The 19,453-nt window shown below is 40.1% G+C and overlaps 1 protein-coding gene across 13 annotated transcripts in view; it reads right to left on the bottom strand.

The window, feature by feature from the left end:
* NRXN2 (neurexin 2) overlaps positions 1-19,453 on the bottom strand; it is a 631,600-nt gene that overhangs the window by 364,149 nt on the left and 247,998 nt on the right. For all 13 annotated transcript variants that reach the window (XM_075281756.1, XM_075281763.1, XM_075281760.1 and 10 more), the window contains 2 exons: positions 3,293-3,454; positions 669-1,140 (listed from right to left, as the gene is read on the bottom strand). In XM_075281756.1, coding sequence (XP_075137857.1) covers positions 669-1,140; positions 3,293-3,454 — 634 coding nt within the window. The remainder of the gene's footprint in view (positions 1-668; positions 1,141-3,292; positions 3,455-19,453) is intronic.

The raw sequence follows: 19,453 nt of genomic DNA, 5'->3' as shown, positions 1-19,453 counted from the left end.
TAGGCAGATTGGCTTATAGACACCCCAGGGACATTCTCTTCTTGCTATACTCCTGTTGTATCATAATTTTTGCATCTGCCCCAGAAGAAAGTGTAAATCATGTATTTACACAGGAGGAATAAATAGATGATTTTCCTTACAATGGAGTTAGAAGTTTGTTCCCAAAGAAAGAAACTATACCTTTAAATATGTTTCCTTTTACCCAGTGACCAACTAATATATCAGATAAGAATATAACTTTGAAAGCAACTTATTTTAGTCCACACTTTGCATGGAGTTGGATAATTTTATTCATTTAAAGGGGTTTCTCAGTACATAAGAATTAAAAAAGGCTCTATGGAGGTTTTACTATAACAAAAGGTTACTCACCTCTCCATAATTCCCACTGCTCCTGCCTGGGTCCATGGTGTGTCCCAAAACACAGGAGATCCTTGCTTTAGTCAATCATTGGCTGAGGCAGTGGGGTCACTGCCTCAGCCAATGATTGACCTCAGCCAGTGATACCTTAGAGAGAAAATCTACGAGCATTTCCTTGGACAGTGTCTTAACTGGGGCAATATGAGAGTAAGTGGTGAGTAATAATTGTTAAATTAGTGCCCCCACAAATAGCCCTCGTTTTAGCTTTTATGCACTAGAAAACATTCCAAACATTCTGGTATAACACAAACCTTTTCTGCCATCTCTTTGTATGTCAACATGGCACCACTCTCCATCATTGACTTTTTTGTGACTTGCTTTCACTTTAATTCCTCCAGAACCAAGATCAAGCAAAAGGTATAGTGTTCCCTCAAGTAACTCCACTGCAAAGTAATCCGCTTTTGGTGGTCTTTCTGGCCTTCCAGTGGCTACTGATCCTGGAACAGCTGCTGATGGCCCACCACCAGTGCGTGGTCTTCCCTGACTGAAAAGTAGAAGACCATTGGGCTCTGTGGTCCTAAAGTCAAAAGATATCGATCCGGCTTTCTTAGTCTCCCATCGAGGAAGGCGCAAAAATGCTTCAGGAACTTGAAATGTTACAGGATCCAAGGAAGGAACATTTTCACAACGGAAGAGGAGATCACCACTAAGACGCATCTTTGGGTCACCATCGGCAGCAAGGCGGGACAGTTCTAGTTTAAAGTCATTATTTTTGTACACAACCTAGTTTAAGAAAGAGGGAAAAATATAAGTTTATACTAAATGTTAAAAAGTGTAGCCGGAGGAAGTAATTCTACAGTTTATCATTATGTTACCTGTAATCTCTGCTCTCCCCCCTCCAAACCACTACCTACACTATATGGATGTCACTGTAAACAGATCACATCACAAATACAATGGAGCCACTAGATCCGTAACTCAAGAACAAAGTGAAGGGGTTGGGAAAGTCTTACAGTCCAGTACACGGAAACAGATTAAGGCTTTGTGTTCCCCGTTATACTTCCACTTAGGTCAGTATCATAGGCATGTTTATTTTATTTATCGTGCCACATATCTAAAGGTAATGATAGATGTAGTAATGATAGATGCCCAATCTCTTAATGCAAAGTTCTGCAACTTTCTATTCTACTAAGTGAATTAATTCTTCACCATTTCCAATATTTCTGCTTACTTTGTGTAAGTAAGAACATTCATATGTATATCAGGAGGTCAAAAACTTCACCCCAGAATAGACCAGAGTTCTCTCTTTATTAGCAAATTTGGGAACAGGATATGACCCGGAAAAGGTTTGAGTCTCTGGATATAAACAGGTTTCCCGTTCGCTAAAAACAATCAGAAATCCTCAAAATATTGAGAAATGGAAGCAGAATGAACTGTAGCTCTATACTATAACCACACTATTCTAGTCTGCTTCTTTAGTATTCTAGAGTTCTTGTTTTTAGTTGCTGAGCTTTTTGAAGGCTGGTTAAGAGTCCTTTACAGTAAGGAGTGGGACGTAGTCCTTATAACTCTTATATGGAGTGCATTCAATGATATTAAATGTATATTATTTTGCCTTACTTTGTCTATCTGCATTAGTTGAGACTAGTTAAAACATATCTGTCCATTTCTGTATGGATATAATTTATGACATTGTTCTTATAGAACATCTATTGGAGATGAATATTGTCCAGCATACATAAGTACACTTTATAAATATTCTAAAGTGTGGATCACGACCCCATAGGGATAATTGTAAAGAGGTGGAGGAGGGAAGAGAAGAGGGTTTAGATATTTTGCATGCATCACTCAGCTTGTTTTAATAAATATGCTGCAGTCCTATAACCAATATGATACTTGTTGGGGAGTCCTGTGACTCAAGCAGTCCATTAGTGGCCTCCTTTGAATAATACTGATGCAACACTGCACATATACCAGTTTTCCTTGTTATGTGACGCATGTACAGTGCCACACCAGTAGTATTTAATGGAGGAAGCTGATGGATGGTTGGATCATAGGACCCTAAATCAGCAGCCATATTGGGACTGCAGTACAGCATCGCCACACAGCATAGCAAGAATACAAGTTAAACAAATTTGCAGCTAAGAGATGAATTCAAATCATTGGCCCTGGTTATGGCATGACTAGTTAGAAGTGAGTTCTTTTATGTTCTGATTCCAGAAAGGAACTTGCTTTCCATAAGGGAACTTACAGCTATTAAAGAGTAACCAGCCCCCAATGACTAGTAAAGGCTAGACACATTGTTATCGCATATATTTTTATGGTACCCACTGGTTTTGGTTAAAATGATCACTGATTTTTGATTTTATAGGGACTTTTATTATTCAAATGAGGTTAAGAACAGCAGTGGAGTGTCACAAACAAAAATCTCCAAACGTGGGTGACACGTTCAGTAAGGGTACACTTGCACCATGACAGTCATAATGGTTTTAGCTAGAGAGCTAAAAAGGTAGATTCAAATGTTCTTGCCCCAAAAGACTGATCCTTTTTAGAGATGAGCGAACACTGTTCGGATCAGCCGATCCAAACAGCACGCACCCATAGAAATGAATGGAAGCACCTGTGATGCCAGCCGGCCGCCGGCAAAGTCAGCGTCACAGGTGCTGCCATTCATTTCTATGGGTGCGTGCTGTTCGGATCGGCTGATCCGAACAGTGTTCGCTCATCTCTAATCCTTTTAGCTGCCCATAAGTCACAGACTATAAACACAATAATTTAATAACTTCAATCTTGTTGACTAACTTACATTGCTGCATGAATACTTGTCAAAGAACTAGAGTACCAACCATGTCAACTCCTGTGACTCAATCAGGATTAGACTGGACACTAGACATTGTCTGGTTTCACAATGATAGACATATCCAATCATACTTACATCCTTTAGGCAGCCCATAAAGTTATTACTGACTGGAGATCCTGGGAGATCCGCCGTGTTGGGACTGCCACCAATATAAAAGAAGTCATCACTCCCCAGCATGGTGTAATCCTCTTGAGTGTACCCAGTTGAAGTCAGAATCCCGTCAACTGAAATGGTGACCTGGAAGTTGATTTGGATGGGTGCAAAGAGGAAAGACAGAAAGAGGAAGCCAAGAGGCAGAGAAAGTTGGAAAGAATGGATCAAGAAAAGAGACAGATCCAAAGGAAGAAAGTGGGGAAAAGGGAGAGGAGGGTAAAAAGACAAAAGTTAGGTGAAGGCAAAAAAGCTGCTGATGTCTCACCATTTTCATGTCTGTTCTGTCTCTGAGGCAAGACCAGCTCTTCACCATAAGTGGGAAGAAAGGATATAGAGAGATTGATAACATACTGAAAGAGTTTGAGAATTAGAGAAAAATCCAGTTGGGAAGAAACATTTGGACCAAGAAAAATAGGTCTCAGATAAGGATGGGTAAAGGGGTAAATAAAAAAGTAGGGAGGGAATGGGGAAGTCGGCGTAAAAGAGAAGTGTGTGTTTTTGTGGGAATCCAGTGTATAGGGCAGAGGTATTTGTTTGATAAGCTCCACAGAAGATGTATGGCTGAAGTTGGGATTATTGGAACATCTAGGCTCCTTTTACTTATGACATTAGGCATACACCCTTGTTCCTTATGTCCAACCTTTAGCTTTTTCCTATATTGTACCCTCTATTTTTATTTATTATATTACATAATTTATTAATTTTAGTACCTTTAATGTTATTAGCTACGCTATATGTATATATTATTTGTCTAGACTTTTTTTTAATACTCAATTTTTTCTTCATTTAGTGGGAACCTAAAGCTAAGTGGGTCTCTATACAATTTGCTGTTTTAGTTTCTTTCCTGAAACCAAGTTCTACTCAAGAGTTTTATTTAATATAGTATAACGATCAATAGTCCATATCATCGGCCCTTAACATATTACTAATAAATAATTATTAATGACCAATAATCTATATTATCTACTTAGTTCCAATCAATTCAGTTTATTTTTAATTAAAATTTTAAGAGCAAATAGTAGTAGTAATTTTTTATGCAAAAATTGGGACATTTCAAAAAGGCTGGAACAGGGCTGAAATCTAGTTGGGCCAAAGCAGGGAAGACTCGGCGTAAATTACACCAAAAGTCTAAGCCTACAAATTGAATTTTTTGTCACATGGTATTCCCCATGGTGCACCAAATTATTAAAATCACAGAGTAATTTAATAATTTTGGAGCATTTTGTGATAATTGACTTGTGGATTAAGACCGGCGCATCCGGATCTTAAAGTGGACCTTTCACTGATTTGAGCACAGGCAGTTCTATATACTGCTGGAAAGCTGACTGGGCAATTCGGCTTTCCCAATCTGTGCCCCGGGTAAAGAGCTATCGGTCAGAAGGGTCAGAAGGGTGTTCCTGAAGGGTGTTCCTGACAGTCAGTCAGGTACGTCCTTCTTCACAGCAGTGCCTATCAGTACAGTGTGAGCGGGGAGGAATGCCATCTCCCCACCTGATAATACTTGTCTATGGACGAGCACTGTGAGCAGAGGGAGGGGGCGTTCCTCCCCACTCACACTGTACAGTGCGATAGGCGCTGCTGTAAAGAAGGACGTACCTGGCTGACTGTCAGGAACACCCTTCTGATTTTAAAGAGCTACGGTACCAGGACCGAAAATTCTTTACCCGGGGCACAGATCGGGAAAGCCGACAGTGCGCTGAATTCAGCGCACTGTCAGCTTTCCAGCAGTATATAGAACTGCCTGTGCCCAAGTCGGTGAAAGGTCCTCTTTAATAAATCAGCCTCAGTGTTTCCAGGCCCACAACATTATTTTCCATCCAGTTGATTGTGGGTTATATAATAAGTGAAATGATTGATTTGTGGGCCTCAGACACTTGTTACTATGGAAACACAATATATTTGTGGAAACACAATATATTTTATATATATATATATATATATATATATATATATATATATATATATTTATTTAATATTTATATTTTAATAGTTGTGTCCCCAAAGTTCACTTAAATGTTGGTAATTAAATGTAAAATGTATAATATATAAAGTTTTTCATTGCTTGACCGGAAGCACTGGGACTTTATAATTAACAGAAAAAATGCAAATGTTGCAAATTCTATGATTGAGATTTAGTAAAACTAAGTGCTAGTTCACACGGGGATTAGCGCCGCGCATTTTGGCCCTGATTTTGAGGCGGGAAACCAAAATGTGCCTGCCGTGACTGTTGGAAGCTTCCCGCTCCAGAGTAGGCCCAAATGAATGGGCCTTGTCCAGTGGGTGCTGCCGTGAGATGGACGCCGCTGCTGAATCAGACACGGAATCCGCCTGAAGAAGGGACAGCTCGCTTCTTTTTTCCGTGAGCGGGAACATACCTCTCACGGAAAAAAGGAAGCTAGCGATCTACATAGACCTCTATTTTGAGGGGGCGGATTCTGACATGGATTCAGCGCCAAAATCCGCCCCCTCTTGCCCCGTGTGAACGAGCCCTAACAAAAAACGTTAACTGTTGCCCATAGCAAGTAACCACCATGTCTTATTACATATAGTTTTCTTAAAATATTAATATGGTGCTATGACTGGTTGCTATGAGTAACAAAGACAGTAGGAGACATTCATCAAGACTGCCATATGTATGCCAATCTCAATTATTCCTCATAAAGCAGATACATCCTACAGCCAGCCCATAGCTTATAGGTTCTAGGTATCACTTATGAGAGAGAACTAGTGTAAATGATAAATCTGGCAGGGCTGATATGGCTCGCAACAGTGCACATGAGCCTCAAAGGGGGAAAGGGTGGTATAGAAAGCCATTTGCCAATTTTTTTGTCACAAGTGAAGTTAGGATAGTCCCAAACTTTTTATAAAGTGTAAAATTGATTCTGGATGTCAAAATGTTGCAATGTTTATGTTTTTGCTTAATAAAATAATTTATAATAATTCATTAATTCATTTTGTTTTGCTCTATAAGAACATTGTCCTTTCTAGGGCTCTTCAAGGAGTTGGCTGATAAAAATGATTCCTTCTACACTTGAGTTGTGATACTCCCCAAGGTCTTCTACTTCCCGGTTCCTCTCGACATGAAGAAAAAGATTCTCTGCCACACAATAGCTAAGGTGGATCTCCATTGTGGCCAGGTCATTGACTGAGCAGTTATTTTCTGTGTGCTAGGAGTGACCAGAAAGTAGAGACCAGCAGGGGGCCTAGGAAGCATTTCTTCTTATATTCTAGTTTGTTTGTTTTTTTATCCGTCTTTTCTAAATATTTTATTGACTGAATAACCTCTCTAAATATAGTCACAGAAATAAATGCCAGAAGCACTGAAATTTAGCAATTGTGGCTGAAATAAATGGCAGAAGCGCAGAGCATTTATATATTTATATAGACGTCAGACTAAACCACTACTGCTTAACAGGGTTTTAAAGATTTTCCTTTTTTGCTATTTATGAATTACAGTAATTTAGCTCCTAAATTTAGTGGGTGACTGTAAAGCGCTGCTGAATGTATATCGAATCGCAAAGTAAAGATAGGTTCACATCACATGGGGGTGCTATGTTTGGCTCTATTAACAGTTAATGTGTCCTCAGACCATCATTAGCCAAATGTATACATAAAAGAGAGTACTTTGTCATACACTCGGCCAGTTAACATCAGTAATCTTCTGCTTCATGTTTACATTTTTTGAAGCAACTACTATATATATATATATATATATATATATATATATATATATATATTATATATATATAATATATATATATATATATATATATATATATATATATATATATATATATATATATATATATCCTGGATAGAGTACACAGTCTCACCAAACATAGTGCCCAAACATAATGTTCACCTAGCCTGATAACAAAGATTATGGATTTATACGTAATAGCTTTGTATATATATATATATTTTTTTTTTTAAAAAAATTATTTATGTTTTGTATATCATAATAAACGGAGTTAGGATTAATACCATATTCTTCTTTTTTGCAACATTTTCTTGGTAACTATGAAAAATATCCTGGAAAAACCTGAAGAAATTTATATTATAAGTCTTATAAGATAAGGAACTTAAAAAAGTTGGAACCTGGTGCAGTTTTGTAAATTAGAGAACCACATGAAAAATTTAAGATGAATGCACGTAAAAACTGGGGACGATCTACCAAAGCGAGCGATTTAAGTCATTAGATAAACCAATAGATTTATTGTGGTGTGAATTATTGGGACAAGCTCCTGTATATTATTTAGTTGTCTTCTCTATTACACCATATAAATAAACTTGCTATACTACTTTTCCATTCCCAGTCATGCACCCCTAATAATATGGGAGGTATAGTAGTGTTGTTTTTTTTTTTTTTTTGGTGGTTATTCCTGTGTTGTGGATGGCCTAGGGTGACTTCTTCCAGCACACCCAGCTCATATATGGATAAGAACCTGTTCACAGCTTTGTTTCATTTATGTGTTGCTTTGCAGCCACTGTTAGTAACACATGGACATGCAGTTAGCAGATAAAGTAACACTGTGCTGGTGTTTTCATTTGAAGTAGCAGCTATAACCCGGGATAACATAAGATTACTAGTAACACAATTATATACATGTCATAAATCACACCTTTTGTTCACTTTCACCACCTCATTCTCTCATTACCAAATGTTCGTGCTATTATGAAAAAAAACATATAACAAATTTTACTGGGCTCCATTATCACAGAAATGTATTACATTGGCACTACCCTATAGCAACAGACTACATGCCAGCCAAGTTGCATGACTGCGCTGCAATAACAGGCACTAGCCAAGAACAGACCTTTGTTTCTGGCCTTCGAAAACCATTTTCAAAGGTTTAAAGTACTTCTAAAGCATTTATATATTAGGATTTATTGATGTATGCCTTTAAAGTGCCCAAAATATTCACACTATGTAAAAATATTCATGTCTGATCTCAGGGAACTGTGCCATGTTACACCATCTCAGAACATATCCAGCAAACCCAGTCCGTACAGACTGAATATATGAGCAAGTGCTGTATAAACAACCACCCACCATCCAATAGCAGTTGCCAAGATCAGATATGATCAATAAATATTAAAGCGATCCCCGAGTTCACACTTATGGTACGATTCATACTTATGGAAAGCCGCAATGGAATGACGAGGCTCTGTAATTTTAATTCCTCATTTTCTGCTATGTGAGCCTACCCTTAGGATAGGTTTACACATAAGAATTTGCCATAGATTTGGGGGCAGAATCTGCGGCAGTCAGCGCCGCACCTCCCATGAGGCGACCTGAAGTGACCGCTTCAGGCGGTGCTATGCCGGGGCCCCGGGGGAGGGCAGCATTTTTGCTGACCTAAGCCAGTCCAGGACAAGCTGTCCTGGACTGGCTTAGCGTCACCATCTCGGCAGCCCGGCACGGGAAGCGAGCGGTGGATTGGGGCGGCCCTGTGGACGCAGCGTTGCTCCAGCGGCCGCCCCTCACACTTAGCAGAGAGCAGGTCCTCTCCCTGCCTGCTCTCTGCCTGCTAACGACGCTCGCTCCGCCCCCTCCGCTCAGCCCTGCCTCCTTCGCTCAGCCCCGCCCCCTCCGCTTTCTGACGTCCGCCTCAGGCGGCACAAACCCTAAGTTCACCCCTGGCGGCAGTTTCCACCTCCTATTGTTTTCCAAAAGAAGCAGAGATGGCAGTAGGATGCTGAAAATATCACGTCAAGGGGATTAGGCCCATTGAATTCTTAAATTTCCCCCGCCGTATTTGGCTGCTGGATTCCTGCGACAGAAAGCTGATGCCTTGCAAAAAATGGGAGGCAGATTCAGAGCAGTATGTGCTGTAGATTCGAGGGTGGAATCAGCCCACAAATTTGCATTCAATTCCCATCTACCTGAAACATACATGTATTGGTTTACAGGCCTGCCAGAAGCTAGTTTGCTGCACTGTGAATCTAATAGTACAAGCTACCAGTGGTGCCAGTTCTCTATCAGCAATATGTCAATTTATTCAGCAGCATACTAATAGCGATTACCCAATAAATCCTATTTCGGCTAAAGCTCCACATAGAGAACCGAAGCTAAAAAAAACACTCCGACAAAAAGTGCAGTGGAAACACATTGCGTTTCTTCTGATATCTGTAAACTTGCCACTAGCTTTTTAGACCACCCTATGCATAATGTGCTTTGTTAGTCTGAAACACTTACTCCACTCTCAGCTGGTCCATCCAAGAGCAGAGGGAATGTCTCGTGCTACCTTATACACAATTCTGCATTTATTGTGACTTATTGTGAAGCACACACAATTTCTATAGTGGAAATCCATGAAGAAGACACATGTACGTATGGTGAATAGGATGAGTGGCAAAAACATTAGAAAAGCTGGACCAAAAAGAGTCTGATATCAAATGTGCGGGACGAGGCTTTATAAATATTACATTTTCCCTGAGACATCTTTCTTATTGTGTAACTTGACATATACAGTATTTTTCTTGCATTTTTTTGTAAATGAAATATTATACATTTCTTTACATGCTCACCGCTCAAATATAAATGCCCTATGAAAACTACAGATTTACTTTTGCATAGCGATTTATGGGCTTAATCTGAACACATTTTATTATCAATTAAATTTTACAAATGTTGTGTGAACTTTAGCAGTTTAACCCGTGTCCTTATGTCTAATATTTAAAGAGGACCTTTCATGTTCTGGGGCACATCAATTCAGAGCACTGTTGACTTTCCCGTTATGTGCCCCGAGGCAAGAGACATTGGTGCCATTACTGATATCTCTTCACTGTCAGAAGGGCGTTCCTGACAGTCTAACTGGGCTATGAGGAACACCCCTCCAACAGTACTGTCTGTAGCCCTGTATTGTCAGAGGGGGCGTTCCTTACTGACCAGTGATGACGCTAAGTGGTGAAGAACGCCCCCCCCCCCCAAGTGCTAATCTATAGACGGGTACAGTCAGATGGATCAGGTGTTCCTCACAGCTTAGCGTCATAGCTGAGCATTAAGGAATGCCCCCTCTGACTGTATGGAGCTATAGACGGGTACTGTCAGGAGGGGCATTCCTCAGAGCCAGAACTGTCAGAAACGCCCATCTAACAGTGAAGCGATATTGGCACATCATGGGAAAGCTGACAGTGTGCTGAATTCAGCTTTCTAGCAGTATATAAAACCATGTATACCCGAGGGCATGAAAAGTCTTCTTTAAGTGCAATGAGCAGGCCAGAGTCTACAAGGGTTCCGTGTTCAGGTTTTAAAACCCAAGACACTTCTACACCTCACTGCACTTAAGTGCTATTTGCATATTTTCAAAAATATCTTAAGGAGGTTCTCTGTCTATTTTTTTTTAATGGGTCAAAATGGCTTAAAAAATTGACACTCACTGATCCCTCTCCATTCCTGTTCCAAAACTTTCCCCTATCAGTCCCTCTGTGTAACTACTTAGACAATCACTTGGCTTGAGACTATTTTCTAAGATAGTGTATACAGTCACTGGTGAAGGAGAGAGAGAGAGAGAGAGAGAGAGAGAGCGAGAGAGAGAGAGAGCGAGAGAGAGAGAGAGCGAGAGAGAGAGAGAGAGAGAGTGAGAGAGAGAGAGCGAGAGAGAGAGCGAGAGAGAGAGCGAGAGAGAGAGAGAGAGAGAGAGAGAGAGAGAGAGAGAGAGAGAGAGAGAGATGAGGCTTTCTCAGAAACACCTATTACCTAACAAAAAGCAACTTCTGCAGGGCTGAACTAAATCTGTCCATGTATTGGATGGCCCGTAATATAAAAATACTGGCGCCGTGGAAATGTTTGGCTCTTTGGGGATTTCTGCCATTAGACTAACACAAATCACTGGGCCAGCTTCAATAAGAGAAGGATTTGTCTCCAGGCGGAAGACAGAGGATGAGGAATAGCTGCTCTTGTAGATGTAAATGTAAAGCACCATGGAATTAATGGTGCTATATAAATAAACAATAATAATAATAATAATAATAATATTAATAATAAACTTTGCTGTGTTTTTTGAGCCACAGACATGTACGGATTTAGCAGAAGGGAGCAGTATACGAATTCGCTTCATATTCCCATTTCCTTTTGACGTCATTCTTGGCTTTGGCTCAAGAGCAAACAGCGAAATCTGCAGCAAAAAAGCTCCTTTTCAGCAATGTGTACTGAGCCTTAAGGTATGAAGCTTGTGCCTGATACTGCAGGTTTCGTGATCACAGCTATTTGGGTATATTCTGACTGACATGCTTTGGACTGTGCTGGTTTAACCCTTTACTATTACGTGATGCTTTTAATGGATGTCATTCTTGGAACGTACTGTACTCTGCAAAGCAGCACTTGTGTAACTTGAGAACATTTGACATTGATACTCTGTCACTTATAATACACTACTGGGGCACGGATATTACAACACCTCAAGGCAGCTGAATTATAAATACATCTATGAAGCCAAGAGAAAGGTTTGATTTGTAGTGAAGTTGAACGTAACGTATGACACAAAGAAAAACGCTGCAATATATTTTATCATTTGATTTATGGGGAATGTTTCAGAAACAAAAGAATTTTCAAAAAAAAAAAAAAAAGGGAAAAATTTCAAATTACTGCACAAGTAAAAAGCAAGAAAAATTGTTTTCAAGAAAATAATGGCGAGTTCACTGACCGGCACATAAATTATCTCCATGGCAACTGTGTATAATGTGCATTCGGGGCCAAGGTTATAAGAATGATCTTGGAGGAGGAAGGAAACCTGCACCCCTTCCTCCGTCTGTATATTACTCCCCTATGAAACCTCATATTTATAGTCTTTAGTAGCGCTGCATAAACCAAGCTGTTAAACCTAACATATACATTCATATATTCTAATGATGTATACTAATTAAATTTAGACTCGTTTTCTGTGATGATATCAACAATTAGTATTGTTATTGCTAATAAATAATACGATGATGGAATACACATTTACCATTTTTATGTTTTTAAATTTGCTACTAGTTGTACTTGCTATCGGCCACCAGATGGTGCTGTTTGTTGTTTTTTTTTCTTATATACAGCAGACCTTATGAATTTTGCTGACTACTGATGACTGCATGTGAATGCTTCTCTCACAAACCAATGAAAATGTATATATATGTGTCAGTTTAGTGTTATGTAGCATGAAAGAAATCATTAGGAAACATAAGACGACAGTAACCATCTAGGTTAATGGTTTGTCTCGATAACACAGTACCTAAAGACTCGTATGTAAACAGAGTGATGGTTGCTGATAAATGCAGACTGTAGGGATGAATGATTTGTTCATCCCAGTATAGTATCCATGGTCTGGTTCATTTGAATGCAGCAAGAGGAGTGGGAATGAAAAGGAATGAAGGCTATTAGGATCGCTTGTTCCTAATCATTGCCTGCTGGGTCAGCACATGTAAGGCCGGGGCCCACGTGGCATGGTTTTTCCCGCAGCGCTTTTGTCCTATGGCTCATTGCATGGGGCCTTAGCCTAAAGAGGTCTTGAGAGTAGAAGAAAGTCAGAAGGGTTTGGTGAGATATTTGTCAACCATAAGAGTGTTCCCCTGACAGCTAGCTACAATGTGTGGTCAGATATACTGACCAGAGTGAAAAATGTCATGCAAGATGTCAGGATTTTTTATGGTCATATAGTCATATGTTATATTCAAGAACCATCTATGACAGTATGATCCACTTTAAAAAAAAAAAAAAAATCGACTGTCGTATTGTCGTCCTTTGACATCCTTCTGCACTGACACCTAGATGCTCGGCAATTGCCAATAAACAGCACGGATTATTAGGCATGGTTCACATTTGCGTTCGGTATTCCATTCCAGTATGCTTGGGGACCCTGCAAACAAAAACCTATACGCATTAAAAAGTGGTCAGCTAAGAAACCACACAGAGCCCATAGACTATAATGAGGTCCATGTGGTTTCCGCTCAGTGTCCACACTTTACTCTCGTGTGGACGCCGCATAGAAAACACACAGACCCCATTATAGTCTATAGGGTCTGTGTGGTTTCATAGCTAACTGCTTTTTAATGCGTATAGGTTTCTATTTGGAAGGTCCCCAATCGGATTTTCCAAATGGAATATCGAACAGAGATGTGAACCAGGCCTTAGACCAGGGGTAGGGAACGTACGGCTCTCCAGCTGTTGCAAAACTACAACTCCCAGCATGCATATTTGCTCTGCTGTCCTTGGAACTCCCATGGAAGTGAATGGAGCATGTTGGGAGTTGTAGTTTCACAGCAGCTGGAGAGCCGAAGGTTCCCTACCCCTGCCTTAGACTGTAATGGTATTAGAGTGTACTTGTACTGTTTGCTTACCCCAGTAGTCCATGTAAATGCTGGGTTTCTGTGAAATGAGATACACTCCTACCTAAAGCTGTCACTTGCCATAGGCGCAGTAACATGGGTCACTAGGAAAGCCGCAGTCTCCTGACCGGAAAACCACTGTGTTCTAAGGCAATGATCTGCTCAGTCAGCATAACATTAAAGAGAAAGGCTAATGTTGTTCTTCTGTAAAACCAGAGCGATTACGTTGTTAAAACAGTAGGCTCATCCTGTACTGACAGGGGAAAAGTGTTCCCCATTCAATTTAACATGAAGCTGACTGAGCACATAATCACTACAGAATGTCGAGGTTTTGTGATCAGAAAATTACAATTTTTCAAATCTCTCTAAAGAGAATTCCCAGGGTCAGCCGAAAAATCCAGCAAGCTTACTTCTGGCTCTCATCTGAGAGGTCACCTCCTTAAAAACAGCACAGGTCTCACCAAGCTGCTTATGTGACATGGCGTATTAATGTGACATCACATAGGGCTTTAAAGTAGCAATTAAAAAATCTCCAGCAACCCTCTAGCAGTGCAGTGTAGTATCCGTACATTATCTACCATTTCATTTTGGGCTCTAGTGTCATATATGATCCCCCAGTCTGATCACCAATCCTAAGCTAGCTCTTAAACAATATGTCGGTCTCTTCTGCGAGGCTGTCCTCCTGTCGACTACAAGATCATATTATTACCTGTAAAATACCGCCTTGCAACTCTCAAACACTTCCCCTGTTCACCTTTATCCACCCTCTGCATTCTGCTATACAGTATGTCTGCTGCTGAAGGCAGATTTATGAAGACTTTGTGTTATGAACACCAGTCTTCATAGAACCTGAACTGGTGGCAGATGTGCCTCAAAAATGACAAGGTGCATGTCTCCTCATATATGAGGTCCACATCATTTACACCAGATTTCTGGCACAAATGATAATAAAGCTGGCAAAGCTGAGGACCTTGCATGCCCTCACCATATCCCCTTTTTAGGAAAATGGTGAGGGCGCTACATAAAATTGACATATAAAGCATAATAAATCTTAACCATTGTTACTACTGCATGTAAGAACCCAGAAGAGCAATAATATAGCCGGTCAGTCCTTAGAGTTATAAAATTCCCCTGACTCACACTGACTGTATATACCACCTGCCTGTGCAGTGTGCAGAATCTCCTGTGTATCTTAATTGATTCAGCTTCTAGGATGCTTTCCCTGACTCCTGCATGAAAGAGCTGACAGGGAGACACCGATCATAATCAGGACACAAAGCAGACGGGCTGAAGCTGCATCACATACCATAGGAATAGCTAGAGAGTCTATTATTTCAGATAGGAGAGAGAAGTTCTATGTTTCATCTATCACTTGGTGCCCTGGGATAAAACTGACTATAGCCCACTGGAAAGTGCAATGAGATGAGATCTTATGCTCTCTGACCCAAACAAGTGTGATGCATTATGGGAAATGTAGACTACATTAGGGGAACCCTTAGATTCAACTGCAATAGCACAGAGGTGCAGTTTTGGGGGCCACACAGTGGCTCAGTGGTTAAGCAGTGCAGCCTTGCAGCGGCTGGAGTCCTAGTGTTCAAATCTCACCAAGGGCAGAAAACCATCTGCAAGGAGTTTGTATGTTCTCCCCATATTTGCATGGATTTCCATCCCATATTCCAAAGACATACTGATAGGGAAAAAAATGTACATTGAGAGCTCTATGTGGGGCTCATAATCTGAAGATTATACCTAAAACCCTTTCCATTATTCTCTAATAATAATAGCCTTGCGCACTCTATAGGCAAAAATATTTATAGAGACCTAATCCAATGTGTCCAATTTAAGACTTGGCTTATTTTTTTACTATTCTGACAAATTTATCAAAATGTCTCACACTCACAAAGCATTTTCGGCACATTTTTTATGCCAGGTTAGAAGTGGAGCGTACTTGCAAAAAAAGTGTCCCACTTTTTAAAAAATCTAAAATCTTGCTAATAAATATACCCACATTGACAGATGGTTTTGAAAAAAACGTGCCATAGGTGCAAATCACTGATAAATTTTGGACAAGGTGTAAAAAAAAGCCCAAACACCAGTGAAATATGTCACAATTCAGGCGCAAAATTAATAATCAATTGGCCCCTATGGCTGAAAAACTATTTTTTTTAACATATTTCAATGCAAATAAAGGAATGTACATAGCCTAAGTGAACTATTAAGTGTACTGACATGAAGTGAAATTGTCCATGAATCAATTATGCATTGCTTTAGTAACATGGCGTATAAGATTGTGCAATGATCTCCAAGCACAAACCATGCAGATAGATGTAGTTTTACAACAGCAGAGAAGCCACAGGGTAGAGGCCATTGCTATAGACTGCCTGTACACTATATACACATTTACATTTGGACCCAATTGTTGTGCCGTAGGTTTATTTTAATTGGTGCCATATATTGTGTTCAGATTTCACAGAATCTATGGGAAGATCCTATTAAAGGTCCATATTGCTAAGCTATTTAAAGCAAATGCCACATCCCATTCACTAGATAAATGTCAACAGAAGGCTTATATGGCACATTTAGTATGCAAGGTGCTCACATAGGGAGAGGATGGCACCTTGGAAAGCAAAGGAAGCTTGTAGGCATGAAAATATTAGCTTCTGGATTTGCTGTACAGGCACATACAATAATTATACTATGTCCTTACATCCAATATATTGCTTTACGCTGTCCTGGTCTTGTATTTAAAGGAAACCTCTCAGATAGGAAAGCTATCTGTGGTCAGCGTGATATAGCACAGGAGGAGCTGAACATACTGATCTTTAGCTTTGAGGGAAAAGATTAATTATAACTTTTTATCCTCTTTTTGCTTAACAGTCCCATGGGCAGCCCTTCTAAGTGATGTGCAGATGTCTCAGTCACACAGGGGATGCCCTAGATCACTGAGTAGATTTCAGGGATATAAATGGACCGATCCTATCATGTTTTCTAAAGTTATAGAGGTACATACTTATTATCAAATGTCGCACATTGTCAATTGATAGGGGGGGGGGGGTGTGATTTATTAAGCAAAATGTGCCCGAATTCTGCCGAGCATGCTGTATGCCAAATTGATCAAGTGTTTTAGAAATTTTTGGGACACTTTTCTGATATAAAAATCAGCATGGCCTTAAATGGAATAGGCATGGCTTTATAGGAAAGGAGCCTGACCTAACCTGCACCTCTGTGCTTCAAAAATATACCGCAAATGCACCAAGAACTTTTAAGACAACTAAACTAAGACTAAACAGTCTAACCTCTTGTTCACGTCTGCGTTGGTATTCCGGGGGAGTCTGCATGGAGACCCCCTGAATGGACTACCGAACGCATTTGTAAGCGGCGTGCAGTGAAAGCACACGGATCTCCATAGACTATAATGGGGTCCGTGTGCTTGCCAGCAGATCTTCGCAAGGAACATGCGGACAGGAAAGTAGTTCACAATCTACTTTACTGTCCGCATGATTCGTGCTGGCAGCGCAGCAAGTACACGGACGTCATTATAGTCTATGGGGTCCGTGTGCTTTCACTGGCTTGCAAATGCGTTTGGTAGTCCATTGGGGGGGGTCTCATGGTCCCAGATGTGAACCAACCCTAAGAATACACCAGATGTATCAAACAGCATCGGAAACTTTGATAGATCTGGTGCAGTTTAGGATTGTCTAGTCTGAGTTTCCTCTTTCTAGCTTTTAGACAGTATTAGTAAATCTGGGCCAGTGTTTGCAATACACTGGAAAATGCTACTTGTGACATTTTTCAGTTCAGCACAAAAACTTTGTATTTCTGCTTATTATTACATAGAAGGCAATGGAATGATAGATGAAAAACACAGATGTGACAGGTGGCAAGTAATGTCATCCATCACTTTTATTTATTACAGTACTTTATCTGCCCTGCCGTACATTATAGCATAGTTTGAAGTGATCAGAAAGTGGAGGACGGATAATGCTGACAATGATGGCGGTGTCTTTTCACAACACAGCTCTAAAAACTGCAAAAAATGCTTTTATCTGAAGAATATTTCCATCATTTTTATCTGCCTCTTTCTTTGAGGCTTTCAAAAAGAAGAAATGAGCGGGATACTAGAGAGATGCGTGTGAATGGGCCCCATCATGTGCAACCTGAAGTACCTCCCTTTCCATTGGTGCCCCCCTGTAATCTTTCCATTTCAACAGAATGAAGTTCTAAATGCTTTAAAGCATAGAAAGTCATTGTGAATTATCCTAAGTAGACACAGTGGGCGGGGAGCGGCTTCGGCCTACTCACATTATTCCTGACCCACCATGAATGTAAGGATACATAGAAAATATACTTCTTTAAGAAAGTATGTGTGCTTTAACTATAGTCCATAACCCACATACAATCTGACCTGGTCACAAACATGACTGTCCTGCTGTCCTTAACCACCTACCCATCTTACAACTTTCTTGACTTGATACTGTCTTCTGTTTGATACTGGTTGGGTGACTGTTCCATACAACTTTAATGATATATAATACGAGGGGCTGGATAGATTTAGTACTATGTCTATATTGTATCCTTCCATCTATTGCAGCTCTTACAGCTCCTCTGCTTTTGTCCCATTGATTGCTCTTTTGGTTTTCTTTACTTGTTATATTTTAAGTTCTCCAACTCCCTAGTCATAAAGGCAGATGACAGCAGTATGAAACATGAACTTCAGAGCTTACAGAAGATGCGTCACCTTTATTTTTAGCTAATTCTTACCAAATGCTCATAAATATTCTTTTTTGCGTTTATTTTTTCTAAGTTAAAATGGTGTGGGGGGGGGGCTGCTATCTTGCCTGAGTTTGTAATAGAATACAGAGATATGACTTTCAGCACCTTCATGAACCATAAGAACCTGTAGAGTGAAGATTTACTTCAATAGGTGAGCATTCTTGTCGATTTTGTGACCTGTGCAGAGGTCATTGGACTGGAAGGGCGGCAGGTAAGCTGTGATCATCGCTTATTGTCAGTTGTAAATCCTCTGCTGTCTATATATAGGTGCTACATTTATTGTAATGCTGCCTGTACTGATAGTTCCATAACTGTTCAAAAGTGATATATATATAGTACAGAAAGTTTCAGCAAATTCTGAGACACAGTAAAAGCCGCAGAATCTCAGGATTTAAAAAGAAAAAGTTTCAGATAAAAAACTTTAAACAGGTCAGTTTCCAAAGATATATTGAAAGGGAATACTATGTTTTAATGCTTTAAGAACTAAGCAGAAGGGGGCCTTGTTTTTTTTTCCTGGGTGAGTTGTATCTACTATGTGAGTCCCTCTGGAGAACACTTACCGGTATGTTAGAATTTAATTTCTATACATTTTTGCCTAGACCAAAATGATTTAATTTACTCTGGACTCAATGATTCTCATTTGTTGTGGGTCATTCCACCTATGACAAAAATTTTATTTTCCATTTGGTATATCAGATTGTGTAGGGAAACGCCTAAGGGCTTGTTCACATCTGCGCCCGGTCTCCGTTCTGCAGGTTTCCGTTTCCTGCACAAAACAGAGGCAGGAGACGGAAACCTGCAGGACTCTTTCATACCCATTCATTTGAATGGGTTTGAAAGGTGTCCGGCCCTGAGCGTTTTAGGCTCTCCGCCGCGCAACCGGTCTTTTTAAACCGGACACAGAGTCAGACATGCAGTACTCTGTGTCCAATTTTTAAAAAACGGTTTTGCAGCGGAGAGCATAAAACGCTCACTGACGCTCACGGCCGGACCCGATCTGAC

Source organism: Leptodactylus fuscus, chromosome 7 (assembly GCF_031893055.1).
Source record: "Leptodactylus fuscus isolate aLepFus1 chromosome 7, aLepFus1.hap2, whole genome shotgun sequence".
Classification (NCBI taxonomy): Eukaryota; Metazoa; Chordata; class Amphibia; order Anura; family Leptodactylidae; genus Leptodactylus; species Leptodactylus fuscus.
Note: the sequence above shows the minus strand (reverse complement) of the source record. Positions and strands in the feature narration are given on the sequence as shown.